Raw genomic sequence first — 22,676 nt, forward strand, 5'->3', positions numbered from 1 at the left:
AAATATCTTACTACTCTCTGGTTTAAAAAAATATTCAGTCGCTGCTTTATTTAGCAGTAAAGATAATCATTATATATCTTTTTATTATGTCGTTAAGAACAAAAGTCCTACGAGGGGTCTTGGCCTGAAATGTCAACTGTTTATTGATTTTCCCATATCTCCTTCACCAATCAACTTCTCAGCTCTTTAATTCATTCCTCCCCATTCAGGTTTCACCTATCACCTTGTGTTTCTCACTCTGCTCCTCCCACCTTTTAAATCTACTCTTCAGCTTTTTTTTTACCTCCAATCCTGCCGAAGGGTCGAAAGTACTCTTTTCCTTAGATGCTGCCTGGCCTTCTGAGCTCCCCCAGCATTTTGTGTGTGTTGCTTGGATTTACAGCATCTGTAGAAATTCTCTTGTTTGTGGTAGGCTTATGCATTGTAGTTCAAACTATAAAATTGTCTGCACTCCCTGTTATGCTCACGGATTCTCTTACATGTATAGTTCAATTTTCTCATCTATCGCAACTAATTTGGGTCTCACCCCTTGCCATACCTGTTTCTACACATCTAAGTATCACCAGCTAATTTCCCCATACATGTTGGTGATAGGCAACCCATCCCTCTTCTATATGAAATTTGCCTTGACCTTAAAAGAAATCCCAGTAGTCTATACAGATGAATCCTTCCTGGCTCCACTAGTTCTGCACTCGTATTTTTATTTGCTCCACCCTCCTAAATCACTAGTAGGTGACACAGGGAGTAATTGCCACCATGCCTTTGAGCTTCACAAACCAGAGAAAATCAGCAGATGCTGGAAATCCAAGCAACACACATGAAGTGCTGGAGGAACCCAGCAGGCCAGGCAACATCTATGGAAAAGAGTAAGCAGTTGACATTTCAGGCCGAGATTCTTCATCAGGACTGGAAAGGAAAAGGGAAAAAGGCACATAAAAAAAGGTGGGGGCAGGGGAAGGAGGAGTTCCATTGTTCTATTTCTCTGTTTCCCCTCACAAATTAATGTTCAAGGAGCAGTTGCTGACTGTGGTCCTATACTGAGAATATACCCAACCCACATCTACTCTGTCCTAGTCTTTCAATAACCCACCCTCCACATCTACCCTGTCCTAGGCTTTCAATAATCTGCCCTCCACACCTACTCTGTCCTAGTCTTTCAATAATCCACCCCCCCCCACCCCACATCCACTCTGTCCTAGTCTTTCAATACCAGGATGTTTCAATGACATTTCCTTTCACCCTACTGAATTCCAAGTATAGGACCAGAATCAGCCTGATGTGTGGGGAGGGGGTTTGAAGTGAGAAGCTGGGAGATGAAAAGGTAAAGGTAAATTTCATGAAGAGGAGGGATGGGTTGCATGTGACCAATATTTGTGTGAGGAAATTAGCTGGTGGTACTTAGATGGAACTGCTCTTTTAATGGGTAGAACCTCTTCAATACTCTAAATGGCTTTCTTCTGTAGAGTAACGATTCTATGATTCTAAACCTACAACATTGTCAATCACAATGGAGTAATAGAAAATGTGTGGGTAGCCACTGGCATGAATAGCGACTTCTCCAACTTCCAGTATTTTTTCCTCTCCCCTTTCCCTCTTCAATTTCCCCCATTCTGCTCCCCTGCTCACCTCTTCATTTGCCTCACCTGCCTATTACCTCTCCCTGGTGACCCTCCTCCTTCCCTTTTTCCCAAGGTCCACTCTCCTGTGCTATCAGATTCCTTCTTCTCCAACCCTTTACCTTTTCATATCCCAGTTGCTCACTTCAAACCCCCTCCCCTCCCACTTGGCTTCACCTCTCATCTTCCAGCTTGTCCTCCTTCCCCTCCCCTACCTTCTTGTTATGCTTTTATTCCTTTTTGTTTCTAGTCCTGATGAAGGGTCTTAGCCCGAAATGTCAACTGTACACTTTTCCATAGATGCTGCCTTGCCTGCTGAGTTCCTCCAGCATTCTGTGGGTGTTGCCTCTTCACTTTTTCTCTCTCCTCTCTCCCTGCTATTTTTTTAGAGTATACTTCTGAGAAAGCAAAGCACCAATGATAATTTCAGTTTTGTTTTCCTAGAATACCTGACTGGAATCCTTGATTAAATATATCTATCATAAATGTTTGTCATTCATTTTGTGTATTCTTGCTAATATTTAGAGTGGTTGCAATTCAACAGCATAGAACTTCTTCAGAATGCAAAATTGGACAAATTTGTTGAAACAGGAAAATAGTGCTACTTTGTAATGACAAAATGAATTGAGGTGAGATCATTAAATAATTTTCAAAATATATTTAAAACTAAATAGGATAGAAAATCTCCCAAGAAAAAAATATTCAAATAGAATTCTAAGAAGGAACACAGGTCCTTGAATTGTGGAAAAATACAGCTGAGATCTGCTGCTTATCGTCTCTCAGCTAATGGGGACTTCATGTGGTTTGCGAACCATGGGAAGGAAATGCTTCCAAGTTCAAGAGTTCTAGGAGGAGGTCACCTAACATTTCATCATATTAAACATGTGGCAGGAAATGCATGGATGGACATCCTGGTCTGGCATACGCTTCTCCTATTATGGTGGAGAATCCAGTTAACACAGGGAATTCCTCAACAAGGAAAACAAGCAGCTTTTTCTATAAACACGAGAAAGTCTGCATTTGCTGGAAAACCAAATCATCCACACAAAATGCTGGAGGAACTCAGCAGGTCACGCAGCATCTATGAAAATGAATAAACACTCAAGATCCTTCTTTAGGACTGAAAAACAAAGAGGGAAGATGCCAGAATAAAAAGGCAGTGGGAGAGGAAGGAGGATAGCTAGAAGGTGATAGGTGAAGATAGGTGGGTTAGAAAGATAAAGAGCTGGAGAAGAAGGAATCTGATAGGAGAGGAGAAGTATTCCACAGGGGTCAGTGCTGGGACCACTTCTTTTTATGTTGTATGTCAGTGATTTAGATAATGGAATAGATTGAATTGAATTGACTTTATTTCTGACATCCTTCACATAAATGAGGAGTTAAAATCTTTGCGTTATGTCGCCGTCTAAATGTGCAAAGTGAAATTTATAATGATTTGTAATAAGTACAAGAAAGCAGTCAATATAGCTTAGGAAGCTTAATGGTCTGAGGGTGGATAAATCTCCTAGGCCTGATGGAATGCACCCTTGGGTTCTGAAGGAAGTACCTGGAGAGATTGCAAAGACATTAACAATGATCTTTCAAGAATCAATAGATTCTGGCATTGTACCAGATGACCGGAAAGTTGCAAATGCTACTCCACTATTTAAGAAGGGTGCGAGGCAGCAGAAAGGAAACTATAGACCTGTTAGCATGACATCAGTGGTTGGGAAGTTGTTGGAATTGATTGTTAGGGATGAGATTAAGGAGTACCTGGAGGCACATGACAAGATAGGCCAAAGCCAGCATGGTTTCCTGAAAGGAAAATCCTGCCTGACTAACCTACTGCATTTTTTTGAGGAAATTACAAGCAGGGTGGACAAAGGAGATACAGTAGATGTGGTGTACTTGGTTTTTCAGAAGGCCTTTGACAAGGTGCGGCACATGAGGTTACTTAGCAAGATAAGAGTCCATGGAATTACCAGGTAGTTACTAGCATGGGTGGAGCATAGACTGATCGGTAGAAAACAGATTGGGAATAAAGGGATCCTGTTCTGGCTGGCTGCCAGTTATCAGTGGAGTTCTACAGGGATTGGCATTTGGACCGCTGCTTTTTACGATGTATGTCAACAATTTGGACTATGGGATTAATGGATATGTGGCTAAATTTCCTGATGATACAAAGATAGGTGGAGAAGCAGGTAGTGTTGAGACCTGCAGAGAGACTTCAATAGTTTAGGGGAATGGGCAAATAAGTGGCAAATAAAATACAATGTTGGAAAGTGTATGGTCATGTACTTTGCTGGAAGAAATAAACAGGCAGACTATTATTTAGATGGGGCGACAATTCAAAATGCAAAGATGCAAAGGGACGTGGGAGTCCTTGTGCTAAAGGTTAACCTTCAGGCTGAGTTGGTTGTGAAGAAGGCGAATGCAATGTTGGAATTCATTTCTAGAGGTATAGAATATAAGAGCAGGGATGTGATGTTGAGGCTCTATAAGGCACTCGTGAGTCCACATGGTCTCACATGGTCTTTTTTTGTGTGACATAATGTCTCATCTAAATCAACTTAATCTGCTATTACAAGGCAACAACCACACTGTTGCGGACATGTACGAGGAGATTGAATCTTTCCAGTCAAAGCTGAACCTTTTGGAGAGAGACATTCACGGCAGAAAGTTGCACTTTCCACGTCTGCAGGAGCATTGTGAGAAGAATGAAATGTGGGAAGATCCAGTGATGAAGGATTTCATGACGAGCCTGGCAGAAAACTTCAAGGAACGATTTGAAAGCTCCCCTAAACTCTCAGGTGACATCCTCCACTTACTTATCCAGGTCAGTTATAAAAATCATGAAGAGTAGGGGTCCCAGAACAGATCCCTGTAGCACACCACTGGTCACTGATCTCCATGAAGTATATGACTCATCTACAACCACTCTACCTTTGTGGGCAAGTCAATTCTGGATCCACAAAGCAATGTCCCCTTGGATCCCATGTCTCCTTACTTTCTCAACAAGTCTGGCATGGAGTAACTTATCAAATGCCTTGCTGAGATCCATATACACTACATCTGCTGCTGTACCTTCATCAATGTGTTTAGTGTCAACCTCAAAAAATTTAACTTCTCTGTTCCTATCTCTCTCCAATGCTATAGTAAAGGAGTTAGAATTGTGGTCACAATCTGCCTTTTACAAAGCCACGCTGACTATTCCTAATCATATTTTGCCTCTCCAAATGTTCATAAATCCTGCCTCTTGGGATCTTCTCCATCACCAAGACTCACTGGTCTATAATTTCCTGGGCTATCCCTTCTCACTTTCTTGAATAAGGGAACAACATCCACAACTCTCCGATCCTCCGGAACCTCTCTCATCCCCATTGATAATGCAAAGAGCATTTCCAGAGGCTCAGCAATCTCCTTCCTCACCTTCCACAGTAACCTGAGTACATCTTGTCCTTGATGCTTTCTAAAAGCTCCAGCACATCCTCTTTCTTAATATCTATATGCTCAAGCTTTTCAGTCCACTGTAAATCATCCCTATAATCACTAAGCTCCTTTATCGGGTGAATACTGAAGCTAAGAATTCATTAAGTACTTCTGCTATCTCCACCGGTTCCATACAGTTTTCCACTGTTACACATGATTGATCCTATTCTCTCATGTCTTATCCTGTTGCTCTTCACATACTTGTGGAATGTCTTGGAGTTTTCCTTAATTCTGCTCGCCAAGGCCTTCTCATGGCCCCTTCTGGCTCTCCTAATTTCTGTCTTAAGCTCCTTACTGCTAGCCTTATAATATTCTAGATCTCTATTATTACCTAGTTTTTTGAATCTTTTAAGCTTTTCTTTTCTTCTTGACTAGATTTTCAACAGCCTTTGTACATCACAATTCCTGTACCTTATCATCTTTTCCCTGTCTCATTGGAATGTTCCTATGCAGAACCACGCAAGTATCCCCTGAACATTTGCCACATTTCTGCCATGCATTATGAGCCAACTGCCCCTTCCTTCATCTCTTCAGTTTGGTTCCCACCCCCCAGCAATTCTCGTTTAAGTTATCCCCAATAGCCTTTGCAAACCTCTCTACCAGGGCATTAGTACCCCTCGGATTCAAGTTCAACCATCCTTTTGTACAGGTCACTCCTGCCACAAAAGTGGTCCCAATGATCCAGAAATCTGAATCCCTGCCCCTTGCTCCAATCCCTCAGCCACACATTTATCCTCCACCTCATTCTATTCCTATGTTCACTGTCATGTGGCACAGGCAATAATCCTGAGATTACTACCTTTGAGGTCCTGCTTCTTAGCCTCCTTCCTAACTCCCTGTAGTCTTTTTTCAGGACCTCCTCCCTTTTCCTACCTATGTTGTTGGTACCAATATGTACCAGAACCTCTGGCTGCTCTCCTTCCCACTTCAGGATATTGTGGACATGATCAGAAACATCCCGGACCTTGGCGCCTGGGAGGCAAACTACCATTAGTGTTTCTTTACTGCATCCACAGAATTGCCTGTCTGAACCCCTAACTATAGAGTCACCTATCAATGCAGCACTCCTTTTCCTTTCCCTATCCTTCTGGGACAGAGCACGACCACTGTTGCTTCCCCTAGTTAGGTAATCTGCCCCAACAGTACTCAAGCAGGAGTACTTATCGTTAAGGGGGACAGTCACGGGGTACTCTTCAGTAGCTGACCCTTGCCTCTCTCTCCTCCCTCTCCTGATAGTTACCCACTCATCTGTCTTGGTGTGACTACTTGGCTATAGCTCCCCTCTATCACCTCCTCACTTTCCCTGACCAGATGAAGGTCATTGAGCTGCATCTCCAGTTCCCTAACCCAGTCCCTAAGGAGCTGCAGCTTGACGCTGCTTGATTCTCCTGGACTTTCCACATCTGATACCCAGTACAGAACACTGGCCTCACACACATTCTTCCTGTTTCTATTCTTCACAGTTAACCTACTTCACCTCGACCTGTTATCACCAAAGGCCTGTTGAGCCAAACCCTCCTACTCTGTCTTCCTCTACACTCTCACCTGCTCTATAAAGAAAGAGTGCAATACTTTCTGAAGGTGGGGAAAATGGAGCCAGAAGTGATGGTTCATTTTGAAACCAATAAGATATGAAGAATAAGATTGAAATGTTACAATCAGAATTTTAATTTATCACTTAATTCCAGAAACTCTTGTGTTTTAGATTTCAGACCTATTTCTCAAGAAGCCACCTCTTGGTGAAGGCAGACATCAACGATGAAATTCACTAATACCTCCTATGTCACAGCACAGCCTTTGGTTAATTAAGTAAAAAGGTGTCTGAAGATCAACAGCTTACAGTGGTGCAAGAAAGTGTGTGAACCCTGTAGATTTTTCCCTGTTTCTGCATAAGTATGACCTAAAATGTGATCAGATCTTCATGTAAGTCCTAAAACTAGATCAGGAGAACCCAATTAACTATTTATCACAGAAAACATTGTATTCATTTACTTATTGAGAAAAAATGATCTGGTATTTCATGTATTTGTTGGAAAAAGTATGTGAACCTTTGCTTTCAGTAACTGATGTTACCCACCTTGTACAGTAATAACTTCAACCAAACAATTCCAGTAACTGTTGATCAGTCCTGCACATTGGCTTGGAGGAATTTTAGGCTATTCCTCCTTACAAAACTGCTTCAACTCTGGGTGTTGGGGTGGGGTTCCTTACATGAACTGCTTGCTTCTGTCATGGTCCATTCCACTAACTACTCATTTCAGTTAATTTCCTTTTCCCCGTGTTCCACTGGGCTCCTTGATTTGGGCACCTGATCCTCATTCGAACTGGCAGCATAAAAACTCTGACTTTCATCTACTCGCAGCTGGTTCATCACCACAGCCAGTGCAGCTATGCTTGTCCCAGGGCAGCCGAGAATCATGGACTCTAGTTGCTTTGGTGCCTGTGGCTGTTTAGTGAATTCAGTTGTTTTTGTGTCCTGCTGAGTTGAGGCGTTTTGCCGCCACTCTGAGCGAAGATGCAAATTCTGCCGTTTTCATGTTCAGCTGAGATTTGCTGGCTGATTGTCGCCACTCCGAGCCACAACGAATAAGGGACCGTCTTCATGTGCTTCTCCATGTCTAGACACAAATGGACTGTCATTGTTTGGTTTCTGTTGTCTCATTTCCAGCTGTTTGCCGCTACTCCGAGTTGGGAATTCTGTCTCTTCATGTCCAGCTGAGGATTGCTGGCTGTTTGCCATCCTCTGAGCCAAGATATGAATCGTCTGTCTTTGCTTGGTGTAGTCGTCTCCATGTTCCAGTTCCAGGCTCCGTGTTCCAGCTTCAGGCTCCGAGTCGCAGTTCATTCCAGGTCCGGGCTCCAAGTCGCAGTTCAGTCCAGGTCTGGGCTCCAAGTCCCAGTCCAGGTTCCGAGTCCAACTCATGTCGAAGATCGTCTCCGTGTCTAAGTCATGTCCAAGTCTGTCTCCTTGTCAAGACTCCTTGCCTGTGTCCTGCTCTTGGGTCCACTTACAGTTGCTCTAGCCGCTCATTTTAACAGAACTAACCAACCAAACACGGACCCAGCGGACACAGTCACTGTCTTACTAAATCTCGCTAACCAGAGTACCCTCCTACCAAGAACCCTTCACCCGCCCGGGTCGTCGGTAATCCAGGCAAGCCTGTTAGGTTGCCTGGAGGCTCCCATTGGGGGGTGGGTACTGTCGTGGTCTAAATACTCATTTCAGTTAATTCCCTTTTCCCCGTGTCATACTGGGCTCCTTGATTAGGGCACCTGATCTTCATTTGAGCCAGCAGCATGAAAACTCTGGTTTTCATCTACTCGTGGCTGAATCGTCACCGTAGCCAGTGCAGCTATGCTCATCCTGGGGTAACCGAGAATCGTGGACTCTAGTTGCTTTGGTGCCTGTGGCTGCTTAGTGAATTCAGTTGTTTTCATGTCCAGATGAGTTGTCGGCTGTTTTGCATCTCCTCCGAGCCAAGATATGAATTGTTAGTCTTTGTTTGGTGTTGTTGTCTCCATGTTCCAGTTCCAGATCCTCTGAGTTCCAGTTCAGTTCAGGTTCAGGCTCTGAGTCCCAGTTCAGTCAAGTTAGGTCACTTTTTACTGTCATTTCGACCATAACTGCTGGTACAGTACACAGTAAAAATGAGACAACATTTTTCAGGAGCATGGTGTTATACGTACAAAAACTACATAAAAACAACAGAGAAAAAACTACACTAGACTACAGACCTATCCAGGACTGCATAAAGTGCACAAAACAGTGCCGGCATTACAATAAATAATAAAGACAATAGGCACAGTAGAGAGCAGTAAGTTGGTGTCAGTCCAGGCTCTGGGTATTGAGGAGTCTGACAGCTTGGGGGAAGAAATTGTTACATAGTCTGGTCGTGAGAGCCCGAATGCTTCGGTGCCTTTTTCCAGGTGGCAGGGGGAAGAAGAGTTTGTATGAGGAGTGAATGGGATCCTTCATAATGCTGTTTGTTTTGCAGATGCAGCATGTAGTGTAAATGTCCAGGTCCAGGCTCCAACTCCCAGTCCTGGTTCTGAGTCCAAGTCATGTCCAAGTCCGTCTCCGTGTTCAAGTCATGTCCAAGTCCGTTTCCGTGTCAAGTCTCTGTGCCTGTGTCCTGCTCTTGGGTCTGCTTCCAGTCACTCCAGCCACTCATGGCAACAGCTGCAGGTCCTTCCATAGCATTTCTATAGGATTAAAGTCAAGACTTAGACTTATCCATTCCAAAAGATGAATTTTCTTTTTAAACCATTCTGTTGTTGATTTACTCTTGTTGTTTGGTTCATTGTCTTGTTCAATTATCCAACTTCAATTAAGCTTCAGGTAAGGGACCACTATGCTGATATTCTCCTGTAAAATGTCTTTATGCAATTTTGGATTCATTTTTCCCCTCAATGATTGCAAGCTGTCTAGGCCCTGAGGCAGCAAAGCAGCCCCAAACCATGATACTCTTTCCACCATGCTTCACAGTTGTGGTGAGGTTTTGGTGTCAGAACATCATGCCCTCCTTCCTTCAAACATAGCAATGTGTATTTCTGTCAAGAAGTTCAACTTTTGTCTGATCTGTCCACAGAACCTTGTCCTAGAAATATTATAGAACATCCAGATGGTCTTTTCCAAACTTGAGATGTGCAATATTTTTTTTGAAAAGCAGTGACTTCCTCTGTGGTGTCCTTCCATGAACACCATTCTTGTTCAGTGCTTTTCTTATCCTGGACATATGAACAGAGACTTTAGCAAGTTCTAGAGATTTCTGCAAGTCTTTTGCTGTCACCCTTGGGGTCTTTTTCACCTCCTTCAGCATTGCACCTTGTACTCTCAATGTGATCCTTGCAGGATGCCCACTCCCAGGGAGAGCAGCAACACTACTGAGTTTCCTCCATTTGTAGACAATTTCTCTTACTGTGGACCGAAGAACACTCAGGACTTTAGAAATACTTTTGTAACCTTTTTCAGCTTCATCCATGTCTACAATAATTCTTCTAAGATCCTCCAAAAATTGTTTTGTTCAAGGCATGGTGCACATAAGCAGATCTTTCTTGAGAACAGCAGGCTCTGTCAGTAGCCTGACTTTGTGTGCCTTTTTTATATACCTGACTCTAAATAGCTTCTGTAGAAGGCATTATCCCCAGAGGTTCACATACTTTTTCCAACAAATACATGTAATATTGGATCATTTGTCTCAATAAGTAAATGGACAAGGATAATGTTTTTGTGTTATTTATTTAATTGGGTTCTCTTTATCTAGTTTTAGAATGCAAGAAGATCTGATCCTATTTTAGGTCATATTTATGGAGAAATAGAGAAAATTCTACAGGGTTCACAAACTTTCTAGCACCACTGCAGATCTATAACAAAATTAATGCTTTATCAGGCATTGGTGTTTCTTACCCTTCTATATCTTCCTGTCCTATCCACAGCTTGCATTCATGGCTGACTCTGCAAAATTATCCAAGCTCGATGGAAGAACAGACAGACCAGGATAGTGACCCAAGTTGCGCTGTTTGTGACAGAGGAGTGCCATAAGTTTCAAAATAGACACACTATTTTGAGCACTATCATGGGAGCAAATAGCAAATTAACAGATGGACAGTGAAAAATTTTCAAGGGCTTGCTTAAAGATTCCTAGGAAAAATTGCAATTTTGACAACACCTCATGGGAACATTTGAACCACTCAAAATGGAGAAAAGCCATTTGGAATTTTATTAAGAATTATAAGGCCGTGCACTAGGACTGCATTAGTGACAGGAGAAGGGCATAATCTCATGATTTGCATATGCATCCATGGGTTAAATTAACTTGACAATGTTTGATTGAGGAACAGAAAGGATCGATTATGTTGTAGGTTACTGTCTACGTGGATTTTCAGAAGAACTTGTTTAAGTGCCACATAAAAGGCTGATTAGCAAAATTATGATCTGTAGAATTAAAAAGTCTGAAGCACTATTGAAAGGATTATGGCATTGAGGCAGACATCAGGAGTGCTGCAGACTTGCTTCCCAGTGCAGGGAACCGCATTGTCTGCTTGGTTGAAGTGTTCCTGAAACTTTAATTCATCATTCCACTACCTCTCTGACCTTTCATCTGTCTTCTCCTGCACTCTTATAGCAAGGCTCCATCCAAGCCTGAGAAACAGCACCTCACCTTCCCTCTATCTGTTTGCTTACAGATAGTCTCAAAGCAAGAAACTCCAAATAATCCATAGATTGAGGGATGACTACGCAAGCGTGTGGATGTCAGCGAGTTAGACTGGTGCGAAGAGTTTAAAAGGAGACAGATTTGCAGAGTGGACGTCAGAGGAGCAGGCGAAGGAGTGGAGGGAGACAGAGTAGGAGGGCTTTGGCTCAATGGAGCTTTGGTGATAACGGGTTGAAGCAAGGTAAGTTACCTGGGAAGAATAGAAACAAGAAGTATGTCTATGAGGCCAGTGTTCTGTACTGGGTGTCAGATGTGGGAAGTCCAGGAGACTCTCAGCCTCCTGGAAGGCCTAATCTGCGCCAGGTGTGTTGAGCTCCAGTTCCTTAGAGACCATGTTAAGAAACTGAAGCTGCAGCTTGATGACCTTCATCTGGTCAGGGAAAGTGAGGAGGTGATAGAGAGGAGCTATATTCAAGTAGTCCCACTGGGGCCTCAGGAGACAGATAAGTAGGTAACAGTCAGGAGAGGGAAGGGTAAGGATCAGATACAAGGGAGTACCCCCGTGGTTGTCCACCTTAACAATAAGTACTCCTGTTTGAGTACTGTTGGGGGGGGGGGGACAGTCTATCTGGGAGAAGCAACAGCAGTTGTGCCTCTGGCCTCTGGCACAGAGGCTGACTCTGTGGCTCAGAAGGGTAGAGAAAGGAAGAAGGCAGCAGTGATAGGGGACTCCATAGTTACAGGGTCAGACAGACGATTCTGTGGATGCAGGAAAGAAACTTGGATGGTAGTTTTCCTCCCAGGTGCCAGGGTACGGGATGTTTCTGATCACGTCCATGATATCCTGAAGTGGGAAGATGAACAGCCAGAGGTTGTGGTACATATTGGTACCAACAACATAGGTAGGAAAAGGGAGGAGCTCCTGAAGACAGACACAAGGAATTAGGAAGGAAGCTAAGAAGCAGGATCTCAAAGGTAGTAATCTCGGGTGGAGATGGAGGATGAATGCATAGCTGATGGATTGGAGCAGGAGGCAGGGATTCAGATTTCTGGATCATTGGGACCTCTTTTGGGGCAGCTGTGACCTGTACAAAAAGGACGGGTTGCACTTGAATCCAAGGGGGACCAATATCCTGGCAGGGAGGTTTGTTAAGGCTATTGAGAAGAGTTTAAACTAAAATTGCTGGGGGGTGGGAACTGAACTGAAGAGACAGAGGAAGGTGCTGTTGGCTCACAAATAGAGAAAACTTGGAGACAGTGCGAGAGGGAGGATAGGCAGGTGATAGAAAAGGGATGCACTCAGACCGATGGTTTGAGATATGTCTATTTTAATGCAAGAAGCATCATGAACAAAACGGATGAGTACAGAACGTAGATCAGTTCTTGGAGCTGTGATGTTGTGGCCATTACAGGGACTTGAATGGTTACTTTGAGTGCCAGGCTTTAGGTGTTTCAGAAAGGACAGGAACGGAGGCAAAAGAGGTGGGGGCATGGCACTGCTGGTCAGATATAATGTCACGGCTGCAGAAAAGGACTTCATGGAGGGATTGTCTAGTAAGTCTCTGTGGGTGGAAGTTAGAAACAGGAAGGTGTCAATAACTTTACTGGGTGCTTCTGTAGACCACCCAATATTAACAAGGACATTGAGGAGCAGATAGGGAGACAGATTCTGGAAAGGTGTAAAAATAACAGGGTTGTTGTGGAGGAAGATTTTAATTTCCCAAATATTAATTGGCATCTCCCTAGAGTGAGGGGTTTAGATGGGATGGAGTTTGTTAAGTGTGTTCGGGAAAGTTTCCTGACACAATACGTAGATATGCGGACAAGAGGAGAGGCTGTACTTGATCTGGTATTGGGAAATGAACTTGGTCAGGTTTCAGGTCTCTCAGTGGGAGAGCATTTTGGAGATAGTGATCACAATTCTATTTCTTTTACCATAGCATTGGAGAGGGAAAGGAACAGACAAGTTAGGAAAGTGTTTAATTGGAGTAAAGGGAAGCTATCAATCAGGAACTTGGAAGCATAAATTGGGAATAGATGTTCTCAGGGAAATGTATGGCAGAAATGTGGCAAATATTCAGGGGATATTTGCATGGCGTTCTGCATAGTTATGTTTCAGTGAGACAGGGAAAGAATGGTGGAGTAGAGGAACTATGGTGTACAAAGGCTATTGAAAATCTAGTCAAGAAGAAAAGAAAAGCTTAAGAAAGGTTCAAAAAACTAGGTAATGATAGTGATCTAGAAGATTATAAGGCTAGCAGGAAGGAGTTTAAGAATGAAATTAGGAGGGCCAGAAGGGGCAAAGGGAAGGCTTTGGTGAACAGGATTAAGGAAAACCCCAAGGCATTCTACAATTATGTGAAGTGCAAGAGGATAAGACATTAGAGAATAGGACTAATCAAGTGAGACAGTGGAAAAGTGTGTATGGAACTGGAAGAGATAGCAGAGATATTTAATGAATACTTTGCTTCAGTATTTAGTACAGAAAAGGATCTTGGCAATTGTAGGGATGACTTACAGCGGATTGAAAAGATCGAGCATATAGATGATATAGATATATGATGATATATAGATGATATAGATCGAGCAGAAAGAGGATGTGCTGGAGCTTTGGGAAAGCAGCAAGTTGGATAAATCTCCGGGACTGGATGAGATGTACCCCAGGCTACTATGGGAGGCAAGGGAGGAGATTGCTGAGCCTCTGGCAATGATCTTTGCATCATCAATGGGGACGGGAGAGGTTCCAGAGGATTGGAGGGTTGCAGATGTTATTCCCTTTTTCAAGAAAGAGAGTAGAGATAGCCCAGGAAATTATAGACCAGTGAGACTTACTTCAGTGGTTGGTAAGTTGATGGAAAAGATCCTGAGAGGCAGGATTTATGAACATTTGTAGAGGCAGCATGGCTTTGTCAAACACACAAAATGCTGGTGGAACACAGCAGGCCAGGCAGCATCTATAGGGAGAAGCGTCAACAGCGCTTCTTCCTATAGATGCTGTCTGGCCTGCTGTGTTCCACCAGCATTTTGTGTGTGTTGTTTGAATTTCCAGCATCTGCAGATTTCCTCGTGATGGCTTTGTCAAAGGTAGGTTGTGCCTTGCGAGCCTGATTGAAATTTTTGAGATGTGACTAAACGCATCGATGAAGGTAGAACAGTAGATGTAGTGTATATGGATTTCAGCAAGGCATTTGATAAGGTACCCCATGCAATGCCTATTGAGAAAGTAAGGAGGCATGAGATACAAGGGGACCTTGCTTTGTGGATCCAGAATTGGCTTGCTCACAGAAGTCTACAACGACTCTTTGCCAGGTCATATTCTGCATGGAGGTCAGTGGCCAGTAGTGTGCCTCAGGGATCTGTTCTGGGACCCCTTCCGTTCATGATTTTTATAAATGACTTGGATGAGGAAGTGGAGGGATGGGTTAGTAAATTTGCTGATGACACAAAGGCTGGGGGTGTTGTGGATAGTGTAGAGGGCTGTCAGAGATGACAGTGGGACATTGATATGATGCAAAATTTGGCTGAGAAGTGGCAGATGGAGTTCAACCCAGACAAGTGTGAAGTGGTTCATTTTGGTAGAGCAAATATGATGGCTGAATATAGTATTTATGGTAAGACTCTTGGCAGTGTGGAGGTTCAGGGGGATCTTGAGGTCTGAGTCCATAGGACACTCAAAGCTGCTGTGCAAGTTGGCTTTCTGATTAAGAAGGCATATGGTGCATTGGCCTTCATCAATCATGGGATTGAGTTTAAGAACCGAGAGGTAATTTTACAGCTACATAGGACCCTGTTCAGGCCCCACTTGGAGTACCATGCTCAGTTCTGGTCACCTCACTGCTGGAAGGATGTGAAAACTATAGAAAGGGTGCAGAGGAGATTTGCAAGGATGTTGCCTGTATTGGGGAGCATACCTTATGAGAATAGGTTGAGTGAGCTCGGCCTTTTCTTCTTGGAGTGATAGGGAATGAGAGATGACCTGATAGAGGTGTATGAGATGATGAGAGACATTGATCATGTGGATAGTCAGTGAGTTTTTCCCAGGGATAAAATGGATAACACGAGGGGGCATAGTTTTAAAGTGCTTGGAAGTAGGTACAGAGTAGATGTCAGGGGTAAGTTTTTTACTCAGTGGTGAGTGCATGCAATGAGTTGCCGGCATCAATGGTGGAGTCGGATATGATAGGGACTCCTGGACAGGTACATAGATAGGCACCCTTTAGTCTTGTGAGACCATGGATTTGCACCTTGGCAGGTTTCCAGGGCGCAGGCCTGGGCAGGGTTGTATGGGAGACCGGCAGTTGCCCAAGCTGCAAGCCTTCCCCCCCCTCCACACCACCGATGTTGTCCAAGGGAAGGTCACTAGGACCCAAGCAGCTTGGCACCGGTGTCATCGCAGAGCAATGTGTTGTTAAGTGTCTTGTTCAGGGACACAAACACGCTGCTTTAACTGAGGCTCGAACCAGTGACCTTCAGATTACTAGTCCAGGTACAGGACAGGTACATGGAGTTCAAAAAAATAGAGGGCTATGGGTAGCCCTAGGTAATTTCTAAAGTAAGTACATGTTCAGCACAGCATGTGGGCTGAAGGTCCTGTATTGTGCTGTAGGTTTTCTATGTTTCTAATCCAATTAAAGGAGGAAAAATAAAGACCAATATCCAATGCACAAGAGAAAGGGGGGATAAACAAATCATGCAGACAATTGAAGCGAATAGCAGCCTTCTGAACCAGATTGAGTCCTCAGATCTGAACACCGGAACAGCCTGGAGTAGGCCCAAAGCCTTGCTTATTGGTTCAATATATTAACGGGCACCAAGCACAGCAGCCAGGACAGTCTTCATAGCCTCAGTGCCATGGAGAACGTTGTGGAGATCCCGTAGCGAGCTAAATTGTCTCTCACCTCGGATCCTGACACCTTGCCTTTTAAGTCTTTTTGGACTGGCGTTTAAGTTGATCAAACAACAGTACAGTGAAAGGCTCTGGCCTCCTGGAGAGAGGAATGAAGATTGCAGAGGGTGAGCAAAATCTTCTCTCACCTCTGATCTAGGCCAGTGTTTAAATTGTCTGAACAGTGGATCGTACCTTGACCTAGGACCTGCTGCTGCAAGAGATTGGGGCTTCAACCATGCCACCTAGTGACTTGCTCCAGGCCTAGATTTTGCTGCACAGCCTGATCTGTGAAAATCAGCTCCGCGCCCAGTGTGATCCAACCTTGCACCCGGGCAAGTTGTATGGGCATCAAGTCTCCTCTGCCCCAACTTTTCCTCTTGGCACTCAGAGTGATCCAACCATGCACCCAAGCCAGTTGTATGGGCATCAAGTCTCCCCTGCCCTGACTTCTTCTCTCCAAGTAGCTCACTCCATCTGCATATCTTGGCTCATCTCCTGAACTCGCCTCACCATCACTTGCCCCCCTCATTGTTTGAGGCAATAATTTAACAGAGTTTTCCTTAGAAAAGGTGTTTTTTGTGATGTTTATAGTAAAAGATCCTGCCTTTTTAACTACCAGTGAGCTGTCGTATGCATTCGGAAGCACCATCTTGTACTCAGTGAGGATTTGTTCCAATATTTCCTTTGACCAATATTCATTTAAGAATGTTTTACCCAAGTACTTTATACTTTTGAAGCAAATGACTGGCCAGTGGGTACTGCAGGATCAGTGTTGGAATCTCTGTTAGTCATTATTCATGTAAATGTTTTAGATGTGATTGTAAGTGGTACAATTAGCAAGTTTGCTGATATTGAAGCAGGTTACAATGAGTTACAAAAAGATCTTGATCATTTAGGGAGATGGGCTGAGGAATGGCAAATAGTTTTCAACTTTGATAAATGTGAGTTGATAGATATTCAAATAGAGTAGGACTTGTACAACGAATGGCAAGGCACTGACAAGTGCATAGTTCACTGAAAGGCAGGATGGTGAATAAAAGTGTTTAGCATGCTAGCCTTCATCAGTTATGGTGTAGAGTTTAGGGGCAGGACATTATTTGCAGTTACATAAGTTGTTGTTGAGACCAGTTTTGGTTACACTGTTATAGGAAAGACACTGCCAAGCTGGAGAGGGTGCAGAAGAGATTTACGAGGATGCTTTCTGGACTAGAGGGCTTGGGTTACAAAGAGGTTGGCCATGCTGGACCTTTATTCCTTAGAGAATGAGAGGTGACCTCAGAAGTTTAAAATCATAAGGGGTATTGATAAGGTGGATTGTCATTATTGGAGAGTTGGAGAGTCCAAAATGAGAGGTCAGCAGATAGAAGAGAAGAGGGGAAAAATTGAAAAGAGACCTTAAGGTTAACTTCCGTACACAGAGGATAGTGAGTACCTGGAAGAAGCTACCAGAGGAAGTGGTTGAAGCGGGTACAAGTGCAACATTTAACAGGCATTTGGACAGGTACATAGAAGGGAGAGGCTTGGAGAGTTATCGGCCAAACAAGACAACTGGGACTAGCAAGGAGGATGTTGTGATTGGTATGGACCAGCTGAGCTGAAGGGCCTGTTTAGACTGTATTACACTAGGATTCCATAATTCTAAAATGACACAAGTTGCATCCCAGTGCAAATAGTTTTACTTTTACACATTGTTCTGCTATCAGTCACTGGTGTCTTTTCAGCGCTCATGGCATCCAAAGTTTTACTCATACACATTATGGATCATGGTAACAATCTGCTTCGTTCTGCTTTCAGTTACTTGTGCTTTCTCTGGGCTTCTGGAGTCCAAGGTTCACTGCTCTTCATGAAGCGTAAATCCTTGCCGTAGGTGATGCTGGTGTTGTTTTCCTTTAATAGATATGGGCCTTCGATGGTTTCGCTGTCTTGTCACAATTGCTTACTGCTGAATATCTGGGTGGAATTAGCCTTGCCATTGGGAGTGGTTATGCCTTAGTTGCAGCCTTCCGTAAAATGGCTTGAACAATGGATGGCAAGGTGGGTGGGCCACTGCTAATTTAACTTTGAATATAATTCTCTGGTTAAAATAGAGGCAGGAAGCCAAGGTCCTTGAGTATACTTCTCTTTGTTTCACCTATTGTAGGCATACGTAGACCAGGTTGAAATGCCATGAAAATCAGACGTTTTCAACAGCTGTACTAACATTACTTTCCCTGCACTGCCAAGTATTCAGTTACTAATCAATGGTCTATAATAGATCATCTTCCATAGTATCAGTAACCTATGAACTCAAACTGAATGTTGAGCGAGCTGGGGCCTTTCTCTTTTGAGCAAAGGGGGAGGAGAGGTGATTTGATAGAGGTGCATAAGCTGATAAGAGGCATAGATAGAGTGGACAGCCAGTAACATTTTCCCAGGGCAGAAATGGCTAATATGATGGGGCATAATGTTAAGGTGATTGGAGAAAAGTATAGGGGATTGTCAGAAGTAGTATTTTTTTTTAAAGAATGTGGTGGGTGTATGGAATGCACAGCCTGGGTAGTGATAAGGGTAGATGCATTAATAAGCCTGGGTAGTGAATAAGGATAGATGCATTAGTGAGATTTAAGAGACTTTTAGATAGACGCATGGATGGAAGAAAAATGGAGAGCTATTTGAGAGAGTAGGGATAAATTGATCTAGGAGCAGATTAAAAGGTTGGTGCAACATCATGGGCCAAAATGCCTGCATTGTGCTGTATTGCTCTATGTCTGGCTCAGCTCAGTTTAAGCCACGAGAGGAGTGATGAGAGCTGTGAAGAGAGGTGGAATAAAGCCTTTGGAATCATATATCTTTAATGCCCAGAAAGAAACTATGCGATTTTTCTGTTTAATGACAGAGATGGTATCCTATAGGTAGATTTGTTTTTCTGCTGGGATGGAATGCTTCAGGTCAATTAAACTTTCAACAGTGTGTAGAGCCCTGCCTATTCCTTACCTCACCACCATTTTGGGGTTAATATTACAAAGCATTAGTGAACCTCATTACAGTTTAAACTTCTCATTCTTCTCAAGCATCATGTAAATGTGAAGTTTTTGAATTAATCCATATTTTTTCTCTACTTCAGGTGAAAGATGAGAAGACATCAGCGATTCTATGAGAAAGTAGTGGTGGGTGTTTTGATTACTCTGGGATTGTTCTTCATGTTGTGGGATAATGACCAACATCGAGAGACTGATGATGTTGCAGAAAATGTTCAACACAAAGATTTGCCCGAGGGTGTTACTGCTGATGCAACTAAATCAGTACTCAAGCCAAAGTGCCATGCAAATAAGACATTGTTGCACCTGTCTTCATTTGATCAACAGAAAGAGCACATAAAAAACTTCTTGATGTATAAACACTGTCGAGAATTTGACATGATTCAAAATGTCCCAGACAAATGTGGTGGTCGAGAAGGATCTCAGAATGTCTTCCTGCTCCTGGTGATCAAATCTAACCCTTTCAACCAGGATCGGCGGGAAATGGTAAGGAAGACCTGGGGCAAAGAACGCAATTTCAATGGAGTCCTAATTAAGAGAGTGTTTATCTCTGGTGTCTCTCCTGACCAAAAAGAAAAGAAGAAATTGAATCAGCTGTTAGCAATGGAAAACAGAGAACACAGAGATGTCCTACAATGGGATTTCTTAGATACCTTTTTCAACCTCACCCTCAAACAATACAAGTTGCTGCAGTGGGTCAGTGAATTTTGTCCCAATGCTAAATTCATCTTCAATGGAGATGATGATGTCTTTGCCAACACTGATAACTTGGTTGATTACTTGCTAGGTGTGAAGGTTCACCAACACCTGTTTGTGGGCCATCTCATTTATGGGGTTGGGCCCATTCGCCAGAAGTGGAGCAAGTATTATGTGCCAGAGCTAGTGACCACCATCAACTCCTACCCACCATACGTTGGTGGAGGGGGCATACTTATGTCTTTGTATACAGCTCATATCATTTACCACGTAGCCCAAGACCTTGAACTATACCCCATTGATGATGTATTTTTTGGGATGTGTCTGGCCAAGGCTGGACTAGCCCCACACTCCCATAGCGGATTCAGGACAACTGGAGTCAGGGTTCCTTCAACCCAAGATGACTCTTTCAATCCTTGCTATTACCGTGAGTTGCTGCTAGTGCACCGTTTTCGGCCTTTCGAACTGCTATTGATGTGGGATGCAGTGCATGATGCTAATCTGAAATGTGCTTATGCTTCCTAGAAGTCTGCATCCACGAAAAGGACCACATGAGTCATGAGAGAATGTAGCAACTGCTGGAATGTAATGCAGTTTGTGCACATGTAATCTTTCAGTTGTTTATGCAATATAAGAAGGTTAATTCCTAAATTATATTGAAGAGGATACATTAATTCATAGGGTTGGTGCCTCTCTGCATTCTACAATGTTTGAAAAGCTGTCAGGTGTCATCACTCAACTTAATACTGACTGCACCCATAATGACATTACAATATTGACAGAAGCACCACAATTTAAGTCAATTGTAAAGTTACTCCAAGTGAGCAGTCCTTGTTGCATTGCATGCAGGTAGGTACAGCATGTTCACTTGGGAGATTTGTATAATAAACTACCAATACAATTTTTAGTAACTGTTATAACTGGGCATTTTTTCTTGCCATTTCTTACATGTCCTTTGCAAAATATGAAGGAGATAAATGTGTTTCTTGGACTGGAACTGTGAGAACAACTAAGAATCCAGATCTAAAATTGTCTCAGGGTTGGAGGAAATGAAAAACTTAAGATCATCACTTTTGTACTCAAATGTCAGCCTGCATTGTGTCTGTGTAACTACGTATCAAATAAAAGCACACATGCAAGAGATGGCTTTAACTGGTGTATTCACATTGCAGAGAGGGAAAGAGATCAATGAACATGTGGAGACAACAGATCAATATGCATACAAAGACAGCAGTCAATATGTAGTGGGAAGGGGAGTGGCATTAGATTTGGCAGGTGTCTTGTCTAAGACAATGTACTTGGTTGCCAGTGTCATGTTGGTGTCATTGACATGGTCATCACTGAGAGGTAAGTCCAGTAGCTTTGACTAGTGGCCAACCTGGACATCAGAAATTTGGAGAGGAGGGGACTTCAATAAGGTTCATCATTCGAGGAGCAGCTCACGGCAGTGCAATAGAGCTTTGACCAGTGACCAATCGGCATTTGGGATTAATTAGTAACAGCAAATTAAAGTAAGGCAGGGGCAAACCCAATGGCCATCATCTGAGTAGAAACATAGAAAACCTACAGCACAATATAGGCCCCTTGGCCCACAAAGCTGTGCCGAGCATGTCCTTACCTTAGAACTTCCTAGGCTTTACCCATAGTCCTCTTTTTCTAACCATCCAGCAACCTCTTAAAAGACCCTATCGTTTCTGCCTCCACCACCACCGCTGGCAGCCTATTCCATGCACTCACTTCTCTCTGCGTAAAAAAAAAACTTACCCCTGACATCGCCTCTGTACCTACTTCCAAGCACCTTAAAGCTATGACCCCTCATGCTAGCAATTTCAGCACTGGGGAAAAGCCTCTGACTATCCACATGATCAATGCCTCTCATTATCCTGTACACCTCTATCAGGTCACCTCTCATCCTCCATCGCTACAAGGAGAAAAGGCCGAGTTCACTCAACCTATTCTCATAATGCATGCTCCCCAATCCAGGCAACGTCCTTGTAAATCTCATCTGCACCCTTTCTATGGTTTCCACATCCTTCCTGTAGTGAGGTGACCAGAACTGAGCACAGTACTCCAAGTGGTGTCTGACCAGGGTCCTATATAGCTGCACCATTACTTTTCGGCTCTTGAACTCAATCCCGCGATTGATGAAGGCCAATGCACTGTATGCCTTCTTAACCACAGAGTCAACCTGTGCAGCAGCTTTGTGTGTTCTGTGGACTCAGACCCCAAGATCCCTCTGATCCTCCACACTGCCAAGAGTTTTGCCGTTAATGCTATATTCTGCCATCATACTTGACCTACCAAAATGAACCACCTCACACTTACCTGGGTTAAACTCCATCTGCCACTTCTCAGCCCAGTTCTGCATTCTATCAATGTCCTGTTGTAACCTCTGACACCCCTCCACACTATCCACAACACCCCCATCTACCTTCTTGGACAATCTCAAAAACCTACAAGAGATTCACAAAGCCATATTGACTATCCTGGATCAGACCCTGTCTCTGCAAATGTTGTTATACCCTGTCCCTTAGAATCCCCTCCAGTAATTTATCCTTCACTGACACAGGCTCAATAGTAAATGGGCCAATTAAACTGTTGACAAATTCCTTACCCCTTTGTTTTCTTTCCTCATATTCTCCAATTATGTTGCACCAACTGTCAACAACACTTCATTTATAACAGTGTTTGCTGTGAATTTCAGTGAGATATCCTAAGGTTATAAATACAGTCATTTAAATACAGCTTCTTTCCTTGGTTGCTTCGTTGTTCTACCAACATGAGAAAGGATAAGAACTGGAGTAATAAGGAGATAAAGTTTGTTAGTTCTGGACTG

General features: G+C 43.3%; 1 protein-coding gene across 20 annotated transcripts in view; it reads left to right on the top strand.

Moving 5' to 3' along the window:
* Window positions 1-20,983, top strand: part of LOC132405932 (N-acetyllactosaminide beta-1,3-N-acetylglucosaminyltransferase 3-like) — a 115,848-nt gene extending 94,865 nt beyond the window's left edge. For 7 of the 20 annotated variants that reach the window (XM_059990921.1, XM_059990917.1, XM_059990913.1 and 4 more), the window contains 4 exons: window positions 4,184-4,405; window positions 11,271-11,480; window positions 18,024-18,161; window positions 19,231-20,983. In XM_059990921.1, coding sequence (XP_059846904.1) covers window positions 19,238-20,365 — 1,128 coding nt within the window. In that variant the 5' untranslated portion in view covers window positions 4,184-4,405; window positions 11,271-11,480; window positions 18,024-18,161; window positions 19,231-19,237 and the 3' untranslated portion in view covers window positions 20,366-20,983. Of the gene's footprint in view, window positions 1-4,183; window positions 4,432-11,270; window positions 11,481-18,023; window positions 18,162-19,230 lie in introns of all 20 variants that reach the window. The other 13 variants (XM_059990920.1, XM_059990923.1, XM_059990925.1 and 10 more) reach the window with 8 other exon arrangements.
* The last annotated feature ends 1,693 nt before the right edge of the window (window positions 20,984-22,676 follow it).

This window comes from Hypanus sabinus, chromosome 16 (genome assembly GCF_030144855.1).
Source record: "Hypanus sabinus isolate sHypSab1 chromosome 16, sHypSab1.hap1, whole genome shotgun sequence".
NCBI classification, from domain to species: domain Eukaryota; kingdom Metazoa; phylum Chordata; class Chondrichthyes; order Myliobatiformes; family Dasyatidae; genus Hypanus; species Hypanus sabinus.